The 23,434-nt window shown below is 44.2% G+C and overlaps 1 protein-coding gene and 1 non-coding gene across 2 annotated transcripts in view; both read right to left on the bottom strand.

Annotated features, from left to right (window-relative positions):
• TMC5 (transmembrane channel like 5) overlaps positions 1-23,434 on the bottom strand; it is a 66,902-nt gene that overhangs the window by 21,039 nt on the left and 22,429 nt on the right. Inside the window, exons 8-15 of the mRNA XM_055409575.2 lie at positions 19,305-19,404; positions 16,645-16,732; positions 15,627-15,875; positions 13,237-13,388; positions 11,235-11,379; positions 10,195-10,350; positions 6,501-6,652; positions 1,236-1,314 (exon numbers count right to left, since the gene is read on the bottom strand). Of these exons, the coding sequence (XP_055265550.2) occupies positions 1,236-1,314; positions 6,501-6,652; positions 10,195-10,350; positions 11,235-11,379; positions 13,237-13,388; positions 15,627-15,875; positions 16,645-16,732; positions 19,305-19,404 (1,121 nt within the window). The remainder of the gene's footprint in view (positions 1-1,235; positions 1,315-6,500; positions 6,653-10,194; positions 10,351-11,234; positions 11,380-13,236; positions 13,389-15,626; positions 15,876-16,644; positions 16,733-19,304; positions 19,405-23,434) is intronic.
• Positions 724-830, bottom strand: LOC148773678 (U6 spliceosomal RNA). Its single transcript, XR_016036665.1, has one exon. It is a non-coding gene; the product is annotated as a U6 spliceosomal RNA (small nuclear RNA).

Here is a 23,434-nt window from a genome sequence, read left to right on the forward strand (position 1 = left end):
AGAGCAGGAGGTGTCAATGGCTAATAATGCCTCCATTCCTTTTGCTTATTAACCTTGTGAAAAATCAGTATGTTTTAAAATTTTTTAAATTTAATTTTATTTTTTATGTATACTTTCTCTGATATGTTTCTTTTCTTTATATTGAAGATTCCGATTTATATCATTTTTTCTCTGTCTAAAGGACTTCTTTAAACTTTTCTTGTGTGGAAGGTCTACTGAAAATGATTTCCCACAGTATTTGTTTTTCTGAGGTCTTTATTTTTTTTTCACTTTTGAGGGATAATTTAACCAGATATGGAAATCTTAGTTGGTGTATTTTTATTTCAACACTTAAGAATTGTCCTAGACTCTCAAAAAATAATTTTTGAGTACTATCATAAGTAACCCCCTAAATTTTCCTATTCTTTATCCTCTATAGGTAAAGTTTTAAAAAATAGCCTAGTTTTTTTTAAGGCTTACTCTTTGTTTTTAGTTTTCTGTAATGCTATCTGATGTGTCAAGTTGGAGTTTGTTTTTTTTTAATTAATTTTTTATTGGAGGCAAATTATTTTACAATATTATATTGGTTGGTCTTGCCATACATTGATATGAATTTGCCCCGGGTTTACATAAGTTCCCCCTCCTGAACCCCCCTCCCACCTCCCTCCTCCCTTTATCCTCCCTCTGGGTCATCCCCCCATGCCAGCCCCGAGCATCCTATAACATGCATTGACCCTGAACTAGAAAAATATGGAACGCTTCACGAATTTGCGTGTCATCCTTGCGCAGGGGCCATGCTAATCTTCTCTGTATCGTTCCAATTTTAGTATATGTGCTGCCGAAGCGAGCACAAGTTGGAGTTTTTTTAATTTTTAATTTAATTTACTTCTTTCTTTGGGTTTTTTCTTGCTCAGTGTTCTTTGAGCTTCCTATTTCTATGGTTTGGTGTCTTTCAATAATTTTAAAATAATTTGTATCTTCTTGATTAAGAAAGTGGCCTAGAGGTTTAGCAGATTGGCATAAACAGGAAGGTCAAAATGGTCAGTTTTTGAAGTTAGTTACTTCTATAGGAAGCCCAAGGATGGACGGAAGGATAGAAGGGTGAATGGATGGATAGATGGATAAGTAGATGGACAGATGGATGGGAAAAATAACATGGTATCTACTCTAATATCACAAGTAGAAACCGTTGAGAAACTCACTTTGTCCCTGATGGTCAAAGCCAAGCTTAAAGCAAAACAGCATAGAAATCTTACCTCTTCACTATCCAGGGCCACAATGTTGAGCCAATAGTAACACAGAATTCCAATGATTGATATTTTCAGAAAGATATTTCTAAAAAATGAAGAGAAAATAACTATCATTACTTCCATGGCAGTCGTGGGAGATGTTTGGTAATATTTCATTTGGGGCACATGGTAGGATGGAAATTCCTGCCCGCTGTGGTTATGTGCTTTTAGTTGCTCGGTTGTGCCCAACTCTTTGTGACCCCACGGACTGCGGCCCGCCAGGCTCCTCTGTCCGTGGGGATTCTCCAGGCAAGAACACTGGAATGGGTTGCCATTTTCTCCTCCAGGGGATTTTCACAACCCAAGGATTGAACCCAGGTCTGCCATGTTGCAGGCAGATTCTTTATTCTCTGAGCCACCAGGGAAGCCCCCTGTGGTTGGGGCGGGGGCAGCGCATATGGCTAGTTCTGGCGAGTGAGCTGTGAGCATAAACAATGTGTGTCACTTCTAGAGTATTTAAATGCCAGTGAGACTCACCATCTTCCCTCTGGAATGACAATCAGCCTGAATCCCTGAGTAACTAACATAAGCAGAATTTCCCTGCCAATCCACAAGGGTTGCAACATGAACAAGAAATAAATACTTGTGTTCTAAACCACTGTAAGTTTGGAGTGGGGGTGGGGGTTGCAGGGATGTTTGTTACCACAGTTTAACCTCGTTTATTCTGACTGATACACTCTCTTTCGGGCATATCCAACCTATCTGATTTCACTCCTCACTGTAATAGAAGTACACATACATATTATTCGTCAGGTGCCATCAGGGACAGTAAACATGCTACACACTTTATCAAATCATCCCTCTTAATCATTCCAGCTCTATCACCAGGTAGATAGTATTTTATGCCTATCTTACTGATGAGGAAACTGAAACACAGAGAGATGAAATAACTTGTGCAAGATCACACGGATTGCTCAGGGGCATGACAAAGGTTGAAAAGAAGGACCACTTGATTTAACAGCCTGAGTTCTTAGTCACTTTGCCTAAATCAATAACTGCTAGTTTTAAGAGGTCTTCAACATTGATGTGTCAAGAACCATGTACCACTACACCAGTTGCTTTCAGAGTATGGTCTGCAGACCAGCAGTAGCATCTGTAATCTTGCTAGAAAGGCAAATTTTCTGGCCCTCTCCCAGATCTTCTGAATCAGACACTCTGGCAATCCCTCCAGGCAACTCTGGTGCAGGTTAAAGGTTGAGAACCAACCATTAGACGAAACAACACAGTGAAGGAAGGGACAGCATTTGCCTTTTTCAACACTAGATCCCAAATCTCTTACCCAATGCCTTGCCTATAGTAGACTCTCAATATCTACTGGATTAATGCCTTACTGTACAGTGATATTGTCATTTATGATAAGAAATATGCATTTGGTCTTCTTGCCTTTTCTGGCACTGAGCTCCTAAAAACTTTGGAATGTCCTAAGTGAGGAGAGCTATCAAGGTGTCTTTTGTTATATTAATGTGACTGTTGGGAAGCCCCTAGGTCTACTAAGGTTAGGGGCTGGTTGCCGTGACAACCAAACCTGTGATTTAGAGGATCTGAACTCAGCGTGCCTATTGCAGACTCCAGGGAGGAGAGAGGGGCTGGAGATTGAATTTATTGGGCTTCTCTGATGGCTCAGTGATAAAGAATCTGCCTGCAATGCAGGAGACCTGGGTTTGATCCCTGGGTTGGGAAGATCCCCTGGAGGAGGGCAGGGCAACCCACTCCAGTATTCTTGCCTGGAGAATCCTCATAGACAGAGAAGCCTGGCAGGCTACAGTCCATGGGGTTGCAAAGAGTCAGACACAACTGAGCTACTAAGTACAACACAGAACCAGTGTCCATTTAATTAGCCATGCATACGTGATGAAGCCTCCACAAACACTCAAAAGGAGCGGGATTCGGTGAGCTTCTGGCTTGATGACAGGATGGTGTTTGGGAGACTGAAAATCTCAGAAAGGGCAAGTTCTCCATTCCACAGACTTTGCCCTACACATCTCCTCTATCTGACTCTTCTTCAGTTATAGCTTTTTATAATAAAGCAGTAATCTCGTAAGTAAAGTGTTTCTCTGAATCATGTGAGCTGTTCTAGCAAATTCTGAAACTCAAGGAGGGGGTCACTGGAACCTCCAATCTATAGTTGGTTGGTCAGAAGACCAGGTGACAATGTGGATTTGCGACTGCTACCAGAAGAAGGGGTGGGGGCAGTCCCGTGGGGCTGAGCCTTACCCTGTGGGATTCTGACACTACCTTCAGGTACATAGTGTCAGAGCTGAATTAAACTGTAGGACACCCATCTGTGTGTATTGGAGAATGGCTTGGCGGTGTGGGAAAACCCCACATGTCAGAATTGGTGTCAGAGCTTAAAGACATTAACTGCAGTGTAACTCCAGGTTAAACCTATTTCTGAGCTTTCTTATTTTCTCTGCATATAGAGAAGATTTTGAATATTTTGTGAAACAATACATAGGGCTAATACATATTAAAAGATAATGAATTTCTCTTGGGATCAGAACAATGCAAATTAAATAAAGTGATTAGATCAAAATGACACGCTGAGCATTGGAGCCTAGTACCTATCATACTGAACCTATCACCTCTACATCCAGATTCTATTGAAATGACAAAAAAAAAAAAGTCAAAAGCTAAAAGATCCATAAAGCAGTGTGAAACAAAAAAGTCATCATGAATGGACAAGAAATATAGAGGAGTTTATAGAAAATAGAAAGCAGAAATAAAGGACACAAAGATTAAAATATGAAAAGGGGTCAGTGAAGAAGACTGGAGAAAACCCAATTTAAAACAAATTGGGGAGAAGACTGCCTCAGAGGTGGTGGTAGTTCTGAAGATGCCTGGAACTTAGAGACCGCAGATATAAAGGGTCTGGAAAGAACAACGGGGTGATTGTTAGGTGATGCCAGATGTCAGAAACCCTCAAAGTCATACCTGTAGACTACCAGAAGAGGTAGTTAGAATATGGAGTCCTTGGCCCATGCAAATCCACATTCAAATCGAAAGGCAAAAGGTGGGAGGGGGGTTCAGGAGGGGGAACTTATGTAAACCCAGGGCAAATTCATATCAATGTATGGCAAAACCAACCAATATAATATTGTAAAATAATTTGCCTCCAATAAAAAATAAATTAATTACCTAAAATAAAAAGATATTTTAACACATATGTCTGTAAGTATATACAAATAAAGAATGCTATTTATTGAACTTGAAAAAAAAAATATGTGGGAACCTGGAAGTACTTAAAAAAGTTGACCATCCCAAGATCTACTCTAAAATAATGTCTTATCTTCTCTCACAAAAGGAGGACATTGTAAGTAGGATACGTTTAACAGACACTGGTGGGCAAAGAAGCCAGTGTGCCACTGAACTGTACGCTGAAAATGGTTTACTTTTTTTTTTAATCGCAATAAAAAAATACCCCAATTGTTTCTAACCATTGAGAGGAGGCGCCCAGAGGTGTAGTGTGGGTAGAAAGGAAGGCTTTCTAAGAATTTTTTCTTCAGGAAAATGATACTTGTATCCATGTGTGCTCAGGGGCTCTGTCATGTCCGACTCTGCAACCCTAAGGGCTGTAGCCCATTGGGCTCCTCCATCCATGAAATTTTCCAGGCAAGAATATACTGGAGTGGAGTGCCATTTCCTACATGCCCTTGAGGAAAGGCGTGGCAACCCACTCCAGTATCCTTGCCTGGAGAATCACATGGACAGAGAAGCCTGATGGGCTACAGTCCATAGGGTTGCAGAGAGTCAGACATGTATATGGTGACTTATCACGCACAGGTCATCTTCTATTCCTTACGTTTCATAGCTCTTCAAATAAAGATGGACTCTGGACCTATCTAATACACATATAGGTAACTCTAAACATTAACCTGAAGTCAGTCAACATTTTCCGTAAAGGGCCAGAAAGTAAATATTTTGGGCCTTGCAAACCATACAGTTTGTGTCCAAACTCTGCAGTTGTACCAGGAAGGGAGTCATAGATAATATGTCACCAGTGGACATGGTTGCATTCCAATGAGACTTTGTTTATGAAAATGGGAGGCAGGCTGGGCCTGCAGGCTGCTGTTTGCTAACTGCTGATCTAAAATAATAAGTATATATATATATGTGTGTGTGTTTTAAAATATGCTTGTTACAAATTTAAGGGTAACAGAAATGTTTAAGATTTGCATGAAGAAACTATAAGCATAAACATAAGTATAGATTTGCTATTCCAGGAAGAAGGAATGGCCAGTGCAAAGGTGCTGAGGTGGGCATACGGTTTGTGAACAATGAGAAGGTGAGTGAGGCTGGGGTCAATGAGGAAGGGGAAAGAGGTAGAAAATAAAACTGAAGAACTGACCAGGAGCCAGATCTCAGAGACAATGGTAAAGTAAGGACTCTGAAATTGATCAGTAAAAAAAAAAGTCAATCTGGTAGTTCAGCCTCATCACTATAAACACCACCATAACCAGGAAATGGTCAGGGTACTAACCAGGAAGAAGCAATAAAGAAAACTATTTGGGTAGCTTTATACTTTATCACTTCAGTATTCTTGCCTGGAGAATTCCATGGACCGAGGAGCCTGGTAGGCTACAGTCCATGGCGTCACAAAGAGTCGCACACGACTGAGCAACTTCACTCACTCACTCACTCATACTTTATTTATCAAGACTGTGGGGTCACCTCCAGCACATACAATGCCTTTCTGGGAATCACAAAAAGGGATCCTTTCCCAGCCAATGAATTGCCAAAAGCATCCCCTCAACTTCAACCCCTCCCTCCAACCAACCATTTGAATGGTTAAATGACAGAAATGAATCTGTTCCTCCTGGCTGATTCAGTGGGTATTAAGCCTTACAGTCAGACTCATGGGAACCCTGGATGATCAGTTCCCACGTGACTTCTTAGCCAAGAACATTTGTGCAGTGCACAACCTACCCACCCATACATGTCATAACTGAGAACCATGCTCCTCAAGCTGGCAGCAAGATAAGCTATTAATGGGAACGCTTATCTGGGAAAGATAAGCCATTACTTCAAGCAAAGGGCAGATGTACCCAATCATTGTATTTCTTCGGGGTTCTTCGGATTTTATGGCTAGAAACTCATACCATAAAAACATAATCTATTCTTGAAATTCTTTCTGGAAAACAGAACTTTGATACTTGAGTGTAACCCTTTCTAGTTTCCGTCCCATTTCCCTCTGTGAAAAGGGAGGCTGGAGTAAGAAGTGACAGCCACACCTACCGGATCAGGAGGGTATAGACTTCATGCCTTGGCATCTCGTAGCGCTCCACCAGCCTGAACATGGAGTAGAAGCGAGGCACGACCAGGTTGATGCAGGACACAACAAAAGGCAGTAAAAGCACCGCCCCAGGGTTACTGTGGTTCGCCAGGAACTGTAGGGGATGGAGGGAGAGAATCAAATGTCTGACTGTACACTGGACCCCTCTCTGCCTGACTCAGAAGATCCCCCAAGGTGGGAAAACCCCAGAAATAGCTCCTCTGATTAGCTATTAAAGTAGCACTTACCAAGCACTTGCCCTCGGCCGAGAATTACTCACATGATGATTTAATTCCCACTATAGCCCAATAGGTGGGTGTTAATAGACTAAGCTGATGGACAACCTGAGGCTCAGAGAGGCAAAGATGCTTGCCCAGGGTTCCCCAGCTAGGAATTGGCAGATTTGAACCTAGGTCTATCAGACTCAGGGACCTATGGCCCAACAGCCATTCTGTGACTTTACTTTCCTCACCAAGAGGTTTGGAAATATGAGAATGTGCTCCAGGCTGCTGGAATAAAAGCTTGAGTTACCAAAGCTACAACTCAAGGGAATTTCTCCTCTGCTCTCCTGCGTGCCCTTGTTCATTTCACCAAACTTTGCCTGTCCTCGGGTGCTGAGTTAGGGGCAAAGGGAGCCTCTGCTAGCCCATGCTGCTCTTTTCTATGAGGGTCAGAGGGGTGCCCCTGCCTTCATGGGGACACCCCCCTGGCATTTGACTAGAGTAAAGCCTACGCCGCCCCTCTGTCAGGCGCTCTTGGAGTAAGAGATTCTAATGGATTTATCTGATGTCTGAATGTTCCCCCATTTCCCACCATGAAGACTGACTCTGCCTCTCTTTACCTCCGGATAGCTTTGAAAACACCACTTGCACTTTCACAGTATCTTTGGAGCCAGAGTAACTTAGGGTCAAATGCTGTGCCCCTCCCTGTGCTTATAAGCTGAAGCTTTGGAACCACAAGCATAGCTTCTCTGAGCCTCTTTCCCAGTCTGCCTGATGGGGAGATTATCATATAACCCACAGAGACAGTGTAAGAATTAAGTGAGACCACATAAGGGGCTTCCCTGGTGGCTCAGCTGGTAAAGAATCTGCCTGCAATGCAGGAGACCCCAGTTCGATTCCTGGGTTGGGAAGATCTGCTGGAGAAGGGATAGGCTACCCACTCCAGTATTCTTGGCTTCTCTGGTGGCTCAGTTGGTAAAGAATCCACCTGCAATGCAGGAGACCTGGGTTCAATCCCTGGGTTGGGAAGATCCCTTGGAGAAGGGAAAGGCTACTCAGTCCAATAATCTGGACTAGAGAATTCCATAGACTGCATAGTCCATGGGGTTGCAAAGAGTCGGACACGACTGAGCCACTTTCACTTTCAAATAAGGAAAGGTCCAGTTGCAGAGCTGCTAAATGACACAGCTGGGGGCACCATTCATGTGAAATTGTAGCTGCCAATGAATGTGCCTCCTCGAGCTGTGCAGAGGGTTGATCCCGCCTGGCACAGATGTTCAAACAATGGGAATGATTCTTCTTCTCCTCCTTCACTATCTCCTTCACTTCAGGTGAACGTGAAGAAAACCTTCGGAGTCAAGGAGAAACTCAGAAGTCTTCTTTATATTTGCAGCTCCCCTGCCACAGCTTCCAACCCAGGTAGGCAGTGCCAGGCCCTGGAGGTCTGGGACTCAGTTTCATCTCTTTCAGGGCAAACCCAAATATGAGCCCTTAGGTTTGTATCATTTCACACCCATTTCTGGCTGGCTCCTCCTCCATTGGGTTGAGCGCCTACTGTGTATCAGGAGTTGGGCCGGTTGCCTGGCTATTCTTTTGAAGAAACAAATGCGTAAACAAGCATTTTCAACGCTGCATGTGGCAAGTGCACAGGGAAAGACTGCAGGGTCAGGCGCACCGAACTCAATCTAGTAAGAGAGGTAATGGGACGATTTCCTGGAGGATGTGTCACTCATGCTGAGGTCTAGAGGGAGAAAAGGAGTTTGCAAGATGAAGGGGAGGGGTGGCAGTGTAGAATGAACTGCGTGTCTCCCATCTAGAGATAAGGGAAAACATGACGTGTTCAGGGAACTAGGGGCATATCATTTAGTGTTGCTGGTGTGGTATATAGGTGGTTGTGGGGTATTGAGACTAAAGATATGGGCAAGGGCCACATCACAAAAGATCTATCAATCGTGCCGTGGAGGATAGGTTTTTTTTTTATATATTGTAATGAAAACGATTTTTTTTATATTGTACATCTTTTTTTTTTTTCATATATGACAACATACATGTTTCAATGCCATTCTCCCAAATCATCCCACCCTCACCCTCTCCCTCAGAGTCCCAAAGACTGTTCTATACATCTGTGTCGCTTTTGCTGTCTCGTATACAGGGTTATCATTTCCATCTTTCTAAATTCCATATATATGCGTTAGTAGGAGGATAGGTTTTGTATTTAGAGTACTGGGAAGACAATAAAGAAAGAGACACAATCAGACCAACCTGTACCACAATTCTAGAGGTCTGCAAAATCAGCTCCAATTAGCCCCATTTCCAGAAGAGTAACTGAAAAGCACAGAGAAACAGTACTTTGTCCACCCACCAGCTAATTAGTCTCAGAGTTCATAATCAAAAAAAAAAAAAGCTAACATTCCTTTATCACCTACAGTACCAGGTACTAAGTAGACTCTTCACATAACTTTTCTCTAGTCCAGACCACACACCTGCTGCTGCTGCTGCTGCTAAGTCACTTCAGTTGTGCCCGACTCTGTGTGACCCCATAGATGGAAGCCCACCAGGCTCCCCCGTCCCTGGGATTCTCCAGACAAGAACACTGGAGTGGGTTGCCATTTCCTTCTCCGATGTGTGAAAGTGAAAAGTGAAAGCGAAGTTGCTCAGTCGTGTCCGACCCTTAGCGACCCCACGGACTGCAGCCTACCAGGCTCCTCCATCCATGGGATTTTCTAGGCAAGAGTACTGGAGTGGCTTGCCATTGCCTTCTCCGGACCACACACCTACAAAACAAGTATTCCACTTTATAGGTAAGAACTTAGGGGCTTGGGTAGACTAAAGTGAAAGTGTCACTCAATCATGTCCAACTTTTTGCGACCCCATGGACTGTAGCCTGCCAGGCTCCTCTATCCATGGGATTTCCCAGGCAAGAATACTTGAGTGGGTTGCCATTCCCTTCTTCAGGGGATCTTCCAGATCCACGAAACAAACCTCAGCATTGCCAGCAGATTCTTTACCATCTGAGTCACCAGGGAAGCCCATGGGAAGAGTAAATCACTAGCCAAATTCCATTGGTTCATAATATTTATTAAGTGTCTACTTGGTGCCAGAGAGGCATTAGGGATATAATAATAAAGGAGGTCACCAGAACCTGATCCCAGGTCTGTGGCCAAAGTTCCCATGTCTCCACTAGCCCAGAGCCTCCACCCTGAGGTGTGCGCACACATCCCCTGGGGATGTTCTTATGATGCAGATTCTGGGTCCATGGACCAAGAGAGGGACCCAGGATTTTGCACTTTTAAACAAACTTCCTCCTGGTGGCAATGCTGCTGGCCACGACCTCATTTTGAGTGGTGACCAGGACCCCACCCATCCCCTCCTGCATCCCGTCCCTTCACCTGCTTCTCTGTGCTCTGGACCCTGGATCTCCTGCCTCTCTGGTTACCTGTAAATTGTTCTCAGCCAGGTAATAAACGGCTACACAGCAGGTGATGGCCACTCCGGAAGAGACAACCCAGGCTGCCACGTGGGCAGAGAAGCGGATAAACTGCTGTTTGAATGTTAACTTGACATTCTCCTGACGGATTTCTGAGAGGTTCTCCTGTAAACACAAGGAAGTCAAGTTCACTCGCAGAACCCCTACACTGTCAGCAAAGATTACCACCCCTAGGGTTTGGTGGTCTCAAAGAGACACAAACCCACAGGTGAGAGAGTGGGAAAAAGCACCATGAACTTGGATTAGGAGACCTGTAGGAAAATCTCTAATGGGCAAGAACCCCCCATCGCTTCATTGACTATCTTTTCCATCTCAGAGGGAATGAGATTGGGACCACGATCTTGGCAGAATACACTGAGGCCCTAGGGCCTTCTTGAAGAATAAGGCTGAGGAACCCTCTGCAACCCTCTTGTCAAAGCCCCTTAGTTTACAAATTCTGCTTGCTCTTTTTTTTTTTTTTAAGTATTTTTCTATAGCTCATGGTTTGTCAACCTTAGCTCTATTGACATTCAGAGTTGATAAATCTGTGTTGAGGGCTTGTCCTATGCACTGCGGGATGTTGAGCAGCATCTTGGCCTCTACCCACTAGATGCTGGTAATACACACTCCTCTGCAGCAACAATCAAAAAATCCTCCAGATATTGCTCTGTGTCTCTGGGGCAAATCTGCCCCGAGTCAAAAACCACTGGATAAAATTTTAAACCTGGCACTGTGAGGTCGATAAGTATTTAACATCTTCTTATAAACTGTTAAACTGCCCTTCAACAAGCTTATGTCAATAACAAAATCACATTATGTGAAAATGTTCATTTCCCTACATCATCACCAGCATTAGGCATTTAAAATAGTTCTAGGGTTTTTTGTGTTTTTTTTGCCAATATCATGGAGAATAAAAAATAAAACATTATTACTTTAAGAAAAGTTACAGGTATGTTGAAGGAGGAAAGAGGACTGGCCATGGGAAGGGGTTTAAAGCTAGCTCTCCTTACCCTTATTTCAGTGCTTAGATTCTTCTGTTTCAGCTTTACTGCACTTTCATGAGTGACAGTGAAGTCCCAGCAAAAAATGAGCTTGGCGATCCCTCTGGAGTAAATGTGGGGGTTAATGAAGTTGTTCCGGAAATACCTGGCCATACTAGGATAGGCAGAAACCAAAATACCCAAGCGTTACTAGGACAGACACTGGGGGTACAAGGATTATAACAAAGAACAGTTTCATCATTAGTGGTGAAAGGCAACATGGAAGAGTTAGCCTGAAGTTCTGGAACAGGGCAACAGCAAACATAATAGTCAGGAGCACTGGCTTTGGGATCTGACTTTGTCATCTTTGATTGTCAGCTGGGGGATTTTGTCATTTTAAGGGTCCTAACCCTCAGTTTCCACATCTGTATAAAGGGGATAATACTAGTTCACTATGAGAGTTGTATTAGTTTCCTCTTGCTGCTATAACAAATTGCCCTAAACTTACTGGCTTAAAACAACATGTATTCTTACCGGAGGTCAGAAATCAGAAAATGGGTCAACAATCAAGGCATTGGCAGAGTTGTATTCCTTCTGGAGACTTTGGAGGAGAAACTGTTTCCCTGCCTTTTCCAGCTTCTAGATGCTGTCCGCATTCCCTGGCGTGGGGCTCCTTTATCTTCAAACCCGGAAGAGTAGCATCTTCTGCTCTTTCCCTGACTTTGACTCTCCTGCTTCCCTCTTTAAAGGACCCTTGTGATTGCATCGGCCCATTTTAAGATATTTAACTTAATCACTTCTGGAAAATTCCTTTTGCCAGATAAGGTACCACAGTCACAGTTTCTGGGGATTAGGTCATGGACATCTTTGAAGAGGGAGCATTATTCAGCCCACAGCAAGAGTCAATGTAGCCCTTAGCACAGTAAGCACTCAATAAAGGCAGCTGTAATTATCATGGAGATGTCTAGGATTCATTGAAATTGGGTCCAGGAAGCACTTAGCACTAAGCCTGGCATGTGAAAAAATTCTGAGCAAAATGAACACTACCTTTGTAAAGGTTGCCACCATCAAGTAATAACAGCTTAAGAAACAGAAACATTTCCTAGTTCGATAGGACAAAACAAAATCTTGTTTTATTTTGGATTATCCTGCTGGCAGTGAGGTTGTTATGGGCTGAACTGTACTCCTTAAAAATCATTATTTTGAAGTCCTACGACTACAATGCAAGAGACCCGGATTTGATCCTTGGGTTGTAAAGAGCCCCTGGAGAAGGGAATGGCTACCCACTCCAGTATTCTTGCCTGGAGAATCCCATGGACAGAGGAACCTGGAAGGCTAAATAAAGTCCATGGGGTTGCAAAGAGTCAGACATGATCGAGAGACTAATACACACATACACACAACCCCTAGTACCTGAGAAATTGACTGGGTTTTGAGATAGGATCTGTACAGAAGTAATTAAATTAAAGTGAGATCATTTAAGTGGGCCCAATCCAACATGGCTGGTGTCCTTATAAGAAAGGGATATTAGGACTCAGATATACATGGAGGGTAGATCATATGAGGGCAGAGTGGGAAGGTGGCTGTCAGCAAGCTGGCGAGAGAAGCCTCAGGAGAAACCAACCCTGCTGGAACATCTTGAACTTGGATTTCTGGCATCCCGAATTTGAGCCAAAAAAAAAAAAAATGTTGTTGATTAAGCCCCCCAGTCTGTGATACTTTGTTACAAAGACCTAGTAAACGAACAGGTTTAACAGATTGAACATTTGAAAACTGTCAATTTACAACCATTCATCAAAACTACCTGAGTCATTGCATCCTTATTTTCAGACTGACCAATTTCTTTAAAAGCACATGAAAATTTCTCTTCCTCTGTCCAAACTTACACTTTATGTTCTAGGACAAGAAAGGATTAGACAGGAGTAGAAAGTTGAAATTGCAGAGAAACTGTTCCCCCGGTAACTTTTGAGCCCCTAAAATTTTTCCTAGAACTGTAAAGAGCTTAGAATCAGAAAATGCAAACATTACATACCTGAAGAGCAAACTAAAAAAGCAGACGACCAAACACCCTCCGATTGTAAAGATGTAGGCCAGCTGCATGTTGTAGGAGGCCCCGCTGCTGCCATGCCGGATCGTAGAATTGGTATAGAAGCCGTAGTACATCACTGTGTTAGTAAAATAACCCTGAAAAGGACAATAAATCCCAGGTCAGGTGGATCTCTCAAGAAAACAATGAATGATTATGGGCAGTAGAGTTTACTTTTTCCGTATATAAGAAGCCTGCACTGGTCAGTTTAGACATTTTGTTTGCCAGGAAAGAGGCAAACAAGGCCACTGAGAACCTAGACGTCTTATCACAAGGCTCTTAGAGGTGGAAAGGAATTGCAAATCAACACAGCTTTACAATGGAGGGGCCCGGTAATCACCACCTGGACCCAGTGACCAAGCCAAGCATGACTAAAAGCAGGTCAGCCAGCTGTTATGTGTCTCTGTCATCTATTAAGTATTATGGTCAAATGTTTAAAATGAAACAAACCAAGTCTTTGGGTCTAAACTTCAATTTATAGGAAATAAGGCACCTATGTAAATCAGAGAAACAAATTAGAGAGACCCGAAGGAAACAATTCAACAATTACATGTACATTCCAATGTTCTACCTTCCACAATTGTCTAACTGTTTCCTCCAGGTCTCCCTAATTTGTTCCTCTAATTTATATAGGCCCCTTATTTCCTTAAAGAACTAAAAACAGAAGTACCATATTACCTAGCAATCCCACTACTGGGCATATACCCTGAGAAAACCATAATTCAAAAAGATACATATACCCCATTGTTCACTGCAGCACTATTTACAATAACCAGAACATGGAAATAACCCAAATGTCCATCAATAGATGAATGATAAAGATGTGGTACATATATACAATGGAATATTACTCAGCCAGAAAAAGGAACAAAATTGGGTCATTTGTACAGATGTGGATTGATGTAGTTTGTCACACAGAGTGAAGTAAGTCATAAAGAGAAAAGCAAATATTGTATATTAATGCATATATGTGGAATCTGGGAAAAAAAATGGTACAGATGAACTTGTTAGCAGCATCAGAATACAGAGGCAGACATGTGGACGCAAGGGTAGAGGAGAGGAAGGTGAGATGAATTGGGAGAGTACAACTGACATGTACACACTACAGTATATAAAGCAGGTCTCTAGTGGGGACCTGCTATGTAGCACAGGGAGCTCAGCTCGGTACTCTGTGATGACCTAGATGAGTAGGATGGCAACCGGGATAAGAGGGAAGTCCATGGGGGAGGGGATATACATATATATATAATTGATCCACTTCACTGTACAGCAGAAACTAACATATTGTAAAGCAATTATATTCCAATTAAAAATATCATCCTTTATATTTTTTTCCAACCATTTAAAAATGTGGAAACCAGTCTTATTTTGCAGGCTATGTAGAAACAGATGGTGAGCCAGATTTGGCTCTTTTCTATCCATAGAATCTCAGTGGCAGAAACCTCTTCTAGAAGGTAAATTCACAAGGTGGGAGCTATGTGCTCCAATAGAGAGCTTGGTAGATACACTGTGGTTGTTAATAAGGAGAATAACATGGATGTGTATCCATGCTCAACATACACAGTAAAGCAAAAAAAAGTTGCAAAGCAAGACTTGTATTATCTCACCATCTTTTTATTTAAAAAAATATTTTAGTATTATCAACTTGTGTATCTACGTATCTATTACTTTATAGGAAGAAAAATGGTGGATAAAGATACACTCCAAACTAGAGAGGTAGACAAAAGAGCGAGGGCGAAATAGACTTTTTCTTAATTTGCTCTCTTCTATAGTAGGAAATTTTTTTTAAAGAAGCACTGTATTTTGTAGAAAGAAAATTAAAAAAAAAGAAAAGGTAGATCTATGAACACCAATATAAGATGCTGGAAGGAAGCAAGTCACAGGAAGTCTGTATGAATAATTCATCTTTTGTTTTAAAAAAAAAAAAAGATGTGTGTGTCCGTGCATAACATGCCCATAGGTGTGCAGAGAAGAGGATTCTGGACAACAGAAACTGTTAACATGGTCACCTCGGGAGACAGAAATTCTCCCGAAACTGTGTGTGTCACTTTGGAGAAAAAGAGAAAGCGTTTTAAACACCCACTTTCGCATCAGTGGCTGCAGCTGCTAAGTCGCTTTAGTCATGTCGGACTCTGTGCGACCCCATGGACGGCAGCCCACCAGGCTCCTCCATCCATGGGATTTTCCAGTGTATCTCCAAGAACACTGGAGTGGGGTGCCATTGCCTTCTCCTCGCATCATTTGACGCTCAGGCGAATGAGAGGCCTGGAAGGGCGCCAGCAGGCATGTCCTGGGTTTCCAAGTATGAACTCCAGGTGTTGCGGGGGAGCACTTACCGCCCCGGTTAAAAATTCCAGTCCAGTGAACTGGAGGTGGTTCTTCTCCATCACAGTTAGCTGAGGGATTATGATGAAACTGAAGGTCACGATGAACGAGAAAATGTTGAACTTCAAAAGCCACCTCAGAAAGTTGAAATAGGAGAGGACACTGGTGCCGAACTTGCCTCCGATGACCTTGAGCGTCTTCTGCCACAGGCTGATGGAATTGAGCAGTTCTGACAGGTTGTTCTTGAACCTTCGGTATGCCTGGGGGTAGACACAAAGCGCACGGCTAGACGGCCCCTCAACAAATATCTACTGAGCAGGCCTGACGATAGCAACAGGCCACTGCTTCTAAGTCCCTTGGACATAGCCAGTCAACCCTAAAGGAAATCAACCCTGAATACTCATTGGAAGGACTGATGCTGATGCTAAAGCTCCAGTACTTTGACCACCTGATGAAAAGAGCTCACTCATTGGAAAAGACCCTGATGCTGGGAAAGACTGAGGGCAGGAGGAGAAGGGGGAGACAGGCTGAGATGGTTGGATGGCATCACCATCACCGCCCCTCCCCTGGCCATACACCCTTGCTCTCGGCTCATATTAGGAACCAGCCTGCCCCTACTTGGGAAGCAAGCAAGAGAAACTGCTACTTGTTTTTGCAGGGGCCCTAGTAAAGACTTGCCTGAATTTCTTGTCTGGCCTCTTATCAATTTCTATTGATCAAGGAAGATCAAGAACCTGGGTTGGTATCATTATTATTTATTACCTTCCTAGGTTTGCTATTGAAGGTGACGCTCACAGTAGCTAGGCTGCCCAAATAACTAAATAACGCTGAGGTTCCTTAGACCTTCCTTAACATGCCCACATGTTTCCCCCACACCTAAACTGACCCAATTTCTATGTTCTTTCAAGGAAACAGCCCTGAATTTTGGTTTTTTCCTTCCTGTGAGTCCCCTGTCATCCCCACTCTCCCCACTCCCTGGTTTCACCCTACTCTGTGCCCATTTACTGACCTCAGTAAAGACCGACTTACCAGTGAAATTGAGTTCAGACATTGAGCACAGCAGTTGATCTCCAGGATACGACGGGACTGCTTACTTTTCTCTTTGTCGACGATTTTCCTGTGGGAAAGGGCGGACGCGAGACACCAATGTGGTAATGCATTCATCCCCCTGACATTTCCTGAGTGCCTGCCACATGCCAGGCACAGTCCCAGGTGGTGAGACACAGACAGGTCTCCCCAGCTCATGGAGCAGACACCGTAGTTGGAAGAGCAAGAAGATAAATAAGAAATGTAATCGTAAAGTAGGTAAACAATAGAAGATAATAGAAGGTGAGTGGTACTGTGGGAAACAGAGGGGAAACAGAGCAGAGTGAGGAGGTGGGAGATGCTGGGATGAAGACCCTGATTCAATCTGAATAGCGCCTTATTTGCACAAAGTCTGGAAGGAGAAGAGGGGGTTAGTCTGTGGATAAGGGACTGTCTGAGCACAGGAAACAGCCAACACGAAGCCCCAGGGAGGCTGGGATGGGCAGAAATGAGCAGGGGAAGGGTGGAGCGTGTGAGTGATAACCGTGGGTAGGTGGCTGGGGTCTTACAAGTCAGTGGTTCTCAACCAGGAAGATTTTCAGCCTCAAGGGACATTTGGGTATGTCTGGAGACTTTTTTTGGTTGTCAGCCTGGGGGTTGGGAGTGCCGCTGACATCTAGAGACCAGGGATGCTTCTGTATACCCTACAGTGAACAGGACAGCCCCCCAAACATAGAATAATCCCAACTCAAATGTCAGATTGAAAATCCTGCTGTGAAGTCTTTTGGGTCATCACAAGGCCCTCACTGTGTGACAGACAGAGCCAAACAGAGTTTGAAACGGAAGAGTGCTTTCAAAAAGATCCAGCTGCGGTTGTTCCCTTTACTTTTCCATGAACTCATTACATCTCCTTTGCTCTGGGCTCTTTCCTTTGGCCCAACCAAAGGCCCACCCCCCACAACACCATCTTCCAAAGCTCAGTGCACAGATGTCCCCTACTTTGCCCAAGAGGACTGTTAACTCTAGTCCTGTTATCTTCTAGTCCTCCCCCCGCAATCTGCTTCTACCTTGATTTGGCCTGAAATTCTTTCTATCATTTATAAGTTACTTGTTGACCAATCTACTTTCCCTGCCAGACTGAACCTCAGAACAATTGCATCACTGGATTGTTTATTAGCGATTGCATCTACTCTAGTACCAGCTCCTTGGGCTTGTACTTAGTCGTGTCCGACTCTTTGCCCCATGGACTGTAGCCCGCCAGGCTACTCTATCCATGAAATTTTCCAGGCAAGAATACTGGAGTGGGTTGCCATTTCCTTCTCCAAAGGATCTTCCCCATTCAGGGAATGAAACTCTGTCTCTTGTGTCTCCTGAGCTGGCAGGCGAATTCTTTACTACTGTACCACTTGGGAAGCCCTGTCAACTCCCAATAAATTGCAAAAAGAAAAATGCTGAGGAGTGATAAATGTAAGAAGGGCTGAAGACTTAAACCACCCTCACTCTTGCTTTTGAACTACTGGGCTTAGAAAGCTTCTGCGGTTTTGTTTGTTTTAGTTTTGTGTACCCCCAACCACCACCCCCGCCCCTGCTGGTACAGCATGGCTTACATGATCTTAATTCCCCTACCAGGCACTGAACACAGGTCACAGCAGTGAAAGTGTGAAGTCCTAACCACTGGCTCACCAGGGAACTCTCCCCTTGCACACACCTTTCTTTCTAAGAGGAGTTTAACATTTACAGAGAAGTTACAAAAACAATACAGAAAATCCCCATCTCCCACTCACCATTTCCTCTGCTAACATCTTACATTTCCATAGTTGCAACTAAGGAACCAACATGGGTGTGGAACTTGTACCTAAACTCCAGACTATTCTGACTTGACTAGTTTTTCCATAGATGTTCATTTTCTATTCCAGGACCCATCCAGTTCACCACATCACATTAGTAGTCATGTTTCTTTAGAACCCTCCAGTCTGACTGAGTCTCAAATTTTCCTTCTTTTTGATGACCTTGACAGTTTTGAAGAATACGGCTCAGATATTAAGAAGACTGTCCCTTGATTAGGGTTTCTCTGCGTTTTTCCTCTGGTTAGACTAGGGTTGTGGGTTTTAGGAGAGAGTACACGGGGGTGGGGGGCTTCCCAGGTGGCTCAGCTGGTAAAGAACATGCCTGCCAATTCAGGAGATGCAAGAGACACAAGTTCAGTCCTGTGTTGGAAAGATCCTCTGGAGAAGGAAATGGCAACCCATTCCAATATTCTTGGCTGGTGAATTTCATGGACAGAGGAGCCTGGTGGGCTACAGTCCATGGGGTCACAAAGAGTCAGACAGGACTAAGCAAGCATGCACACACACACATAGAGGGGACTCTCTGATCACGTGACTTATCTCCAGGGATGTTAGTCTTGAGCATCTGGCCCAGGTAGGATTAGCCAGACTTCACCCCGGTAAGTGATGTCCCCTTCTTTCCGTCCTCCACTCTCTGGAAGCAGGTCACTAAGCACAGCCCACAGTCCAGGTGACCAACATACATTAAGTGGAATTCTTCAGTAGGAAGATTGCCTCTTCCCTTGCGTTTCTTTCTTATCTTTCTGACATGAGACAAAGGTAAAAGACTAAGGTTTCCATGAAATCTGTGCAAGGAAAAAAACTTTTGGTCCATACCTAAGGTTCCTTTTTTCTTCCATGGTCCTTGGCTGATTCCTAATGGCTTTAATTCTGTCTCTAGATGTCATGGGTATCAGAGACTCGATTAACTTTTGTCCTGCAGAAAAAAAAAAAAACATGGAGATTAATTTTTTTTTATTTTAACAGAATAATAGCATTTGAAAATAGGTGTTAAAGATCTAAAGTATGTTTTTATGAGTGCACGGGAAAGAATATGCAGACTCGTGAGCCGAAAAGTCATAAATAAAAACAAGAAGATGGTGCATACGTGTGTGACATATCAAAGCCAAAGCACGTGACAGTTTGTATGCAATTCCAACTCCGTGTTTTCCTTTTTCCTATGACATGGCACATTCAGCAAAGCCAGAACGTGTGGTCAGCCTGGCTCTTTTCTCTCTGTAATTTCCTGCATGGCTTTCTCTCGCCCCCCTGATGCTCCAAGCATCTTCTTTACTTTTCTTGACTGTTGTCTTCTGCTCTTCCACCACCCTGGAATGTCCTCCTCCCTTCTCCCGAGAACTCAGATCCACACTTTGGGTCCACGTGGCAGATGCTGTGATCACCTACCCCACAGTCATCTCTCCTTTTTAATAGGATCCCAATTCAGTTTAGGCATCTACCTGCCCCCCTCCTACAGTCCTGGGCTTCTGCAGGGTGGGGTCCATCTCCAGGTTCTCATCTCCAGGGCCCATCTCCAGCAGGCAGCTCCCTGTGAGTCTGAGCCTATCTTGATGGCCCCAGCCCCCAGCAGGTGACCTGTTTAGCTCCAGGCATGTGACACATTGCCGAATGTGAAAGGTGGTCTCCTGAGGGGTTGCATGAAAAAGGTTTCTTCCTTCTCAAAAAAGCAAGACTCAAAAAACAAGGAAAAGGCAGTGCCTTCTCCCTCTGGGTGGGTTGTGTCTGCATGGCACTGTGGCCCCATCCGTAACAGCGGGGGAGCAGTGGGGGCCGCCGGGCCCATGGCAGGAGTGGCTGGCTCCTGGCCCTGTTGTTGAGATGCATGGAACCCCTCCTCCTCTCAATGACACAGCTGAGGCGGGGGGAGAATTCCCAGAAGAGGGCCTCCAAATCACTTGGCTGAAGATGAGGAATTTGAGCATCTCCTGAGAGGGAAGTAGGGACAGAGGAATGAAGGTGAAGGAGGAAAAAAGCCCAGAAATTCGGGGAGACAGCAAAGTGACAAGAGACACCCCATCTTTCAACAAAAGGAGCTAAACTCATAAGATGCTTTGCTGTGAATAGAGTTTTTTCCCCCTCCCCTCTTAGAAGTCACTGAGAATGGCTGCACTTCATGCCTGGAGTATTATGGGATGAAAGAGAAACATCATCTCAGAAACCAGTGTTTGATGTCAGGAGCTGCGAGGCAAGCGAGGGTCTCAGTTAAGACCTGGTTTCACGGAGGACTTGACAAATAGAGGCATCCCATGGTGGGATGCCGTCAATGGGGTCACACAGAGTCGGACACGACTGAAGTGACTTAGCAGCAGCAGCAGCATGATACGCGAAGCTAGGGATTGGGTGCAAAGCAGTTCGGGACAGTGGTTAAGGTGTCAGGCTTGGGAATCAGGCAGACCTGCATTTGATCCCAGATCTGCTATGTCATTTAATTTCCTTGAGCCTCAGTCTCTCAGCAAATGGAAAAGACAGGTGTGCCCGTATCACACGTGTGGAGAGTGGCAGGCAAATAAAACTAAATTCGATGGATAACAAAAAGGCAGAACACCGGGCACGTGCAATGAGCTTGATCAAGGTAAAACTCCTTCTTAGGTGTCAGATCCTCTCAAAGTGACCCCTTCCGAGTCCCAGGCATCCTCAGGTCATCTACCAAGCCTTCACCCTACTCGGTGTTTTAAAACCACAGCCCTGTGGGCAACTCGGAAGGGGCTGCTCCCAACCTAACTCCTCTGCCCCAGGGTCTCACCTTGGATGTTCTCGTGTGAAGTATGAGGGGTGTGTAAGCCTGTGTTTTCTGAGTTATGAAGGGTCTGAGAACACAATTCCTTCAAAGGTGTTGCAAATTGTAATGACTGCTTGCCCTTTTTGTCATTCCGATTGCTGAAAATCCGAAAGTCTGTCACATCGCTGTCAGAAATGGAGGGGACCAGGATGGAGTTTGAGTTCACCGGTGTCTTCTCTGGAACAATATGACTTGAAGATGGACGGCTTTGGACCCCAGAAGGGTCATGCTCAACCTCGACAATGATTTCATTCACTTGACCACCAGAAAGCATCTCTCGTTCGCCCAAGCCTTAGGTCCCACCAAGGTGAGCTTCCCAAGACCTCATATAGCAGTCACACTGGCATTGTTGGGAAACGCCCAGAAAAGTGATGACAATCACAGAGAACTGCCCCATTCACAGTTTTTAACGCCAGGATGAGATGGACAGAACCAGTCCCCACAAATCACAGTACAGTTCCCCACATCTGTACCAGAGGGGGATCCCTGAGAAGAGGAGTTGTTTTCCTGTGCAGATTCTGTCCCAGTAGCTAGGTAAAAGGCCAGAAACAGAATTCTTTATTAAAGCAATAGGATTCTAGAAACAGAAGGCAGAGATTCTTCTAAATGACTCATAATCAAAAGGCAAGGTCTTCTCTTTAATTGGTGCCTCTGGTCCAAGACTTATGTTTTATTTATAGTTTTATGTGCCTATATAAATCCAGATGGGTTTACAGTGAAACAGCTGCTATCTCCTGACTGCCTGGGTGGCCCCACTGCTGTCTGTCTGCTTCCCACACCTGTTCTCTCTTTCCTCTCACGTCAGCAGGGGCCTCCTTTCCTGCACAGCCACTGTGCTCAGTTAAAACTCTCCCAGCTTCCTTCGTGGCAAAGGGTGGCTCCTTTCGCAGCCTAGGATGGATCTGTGACCCCATTCTAGCCAACAAGATTGTGACTTCCGTTAACGCTCTTTAATGGGTGAAAGTTTGCCTGATTTAACCTTTGGCATTTCACCATTTCACCTTCTTCCTGACCAGATACAACCATTTAGAAAACAAGAGGGTGAAACGTTCACCAGCTGAGGGTGATGGGAAAAGACACTTCAGAAGGAGCCTTGGGCGTAGAGGGTATCATGGGCAGAGGTGCCATAAAAACTCTGGACTTGTTCCTGGCATACTTCTTGTCCCAAGAGGAAAATAAATCCCTTTATTGCTAAACCACTGTCCGATGTCAGTGCTGGGCACCTGGACACAGTCCCTACCCAGCAGACCTGATCTGGAACTCACCTTGGTCATGCTGTTTATTTAATAGTTGGAGAAATTGAGGTGCAGAGGAATGAACTAAACTCCCTCCTAATCATACTCTCATTAAATGGCAGGACTGGACTAATAACAGAACTCTTTCCTTCTCCCCACACCAACGATAATTATTAGTATTGGGAATCTGCCCGCTAATGCAGGGGACAGGGGTTCAGTCGCTAGTCCAGGAAGATTCCGCACGCCGAGGAGCAGCTAAGCCTGTGCCCCACAGCTAGAGAGCTGTGCCCCCTGGCCGCAATTAGAGAAAGCCTGCACACAGCAACAAAGACCCAGCAGAGCAAGAAAAAAAGTTCCCTGTAAAAAACAATGAATGATAACTATCAGTAACAATACCTGCAGGCTAACTACTTTAAATAGAATATATTGTTTGATTTTCACAACCACCCTATGAAGTAAGTACTGTAATAAACCCCATTTTGTAACTAAGAAAACTGAGGCCCCAAAAGGTAAATTTGCTTAAGGCCACAAAACCAGCAAGTAGAAGAGATCAGGATCAAACCAAAGTCTGTCTGGTTCCAAAGCATGGTGCCTTAATTACTTCACCCTCATCCTTTCCTGTAAGCAGATGCTGATGTATCATTCCCTACGTCCTTCATTCGTAAATGAATATTTATTAGTACCTACTACGTGCCAGGCACTTCCTAGTTGCCAGCATGATCCACCAAAGGGACACTCTATCAGAAGACTGTCCATCAATTAATTGTAAATGATTTGAGAATCAGACCTAGTAAAACGAAATGGTAGAGAAAGCCAGGTTCATCTCTGGGTCCTCTATTTCTTTGCTTCCCTCTGCCTTCTGGGGACTCCTCTTCCACCTAGAGGCCCTAATCTTCATATTGGCCACAGAGCACCTTAAGAGGTTTGAAGGC

This window comes from Moschus berezovskii, chromosome 27, assembly GCF_049115385.1.
Source record: "Moschus berezovskii isolate FMDL1 chromosome 27, NW_MosBer_1.0, whole genome shotgun sequence".
NCBI lineage: Eukaryota > Metazoa > Chordata > Mammalia > Artiodactyla > Moschidae > Moschus > Moschus berezovskii.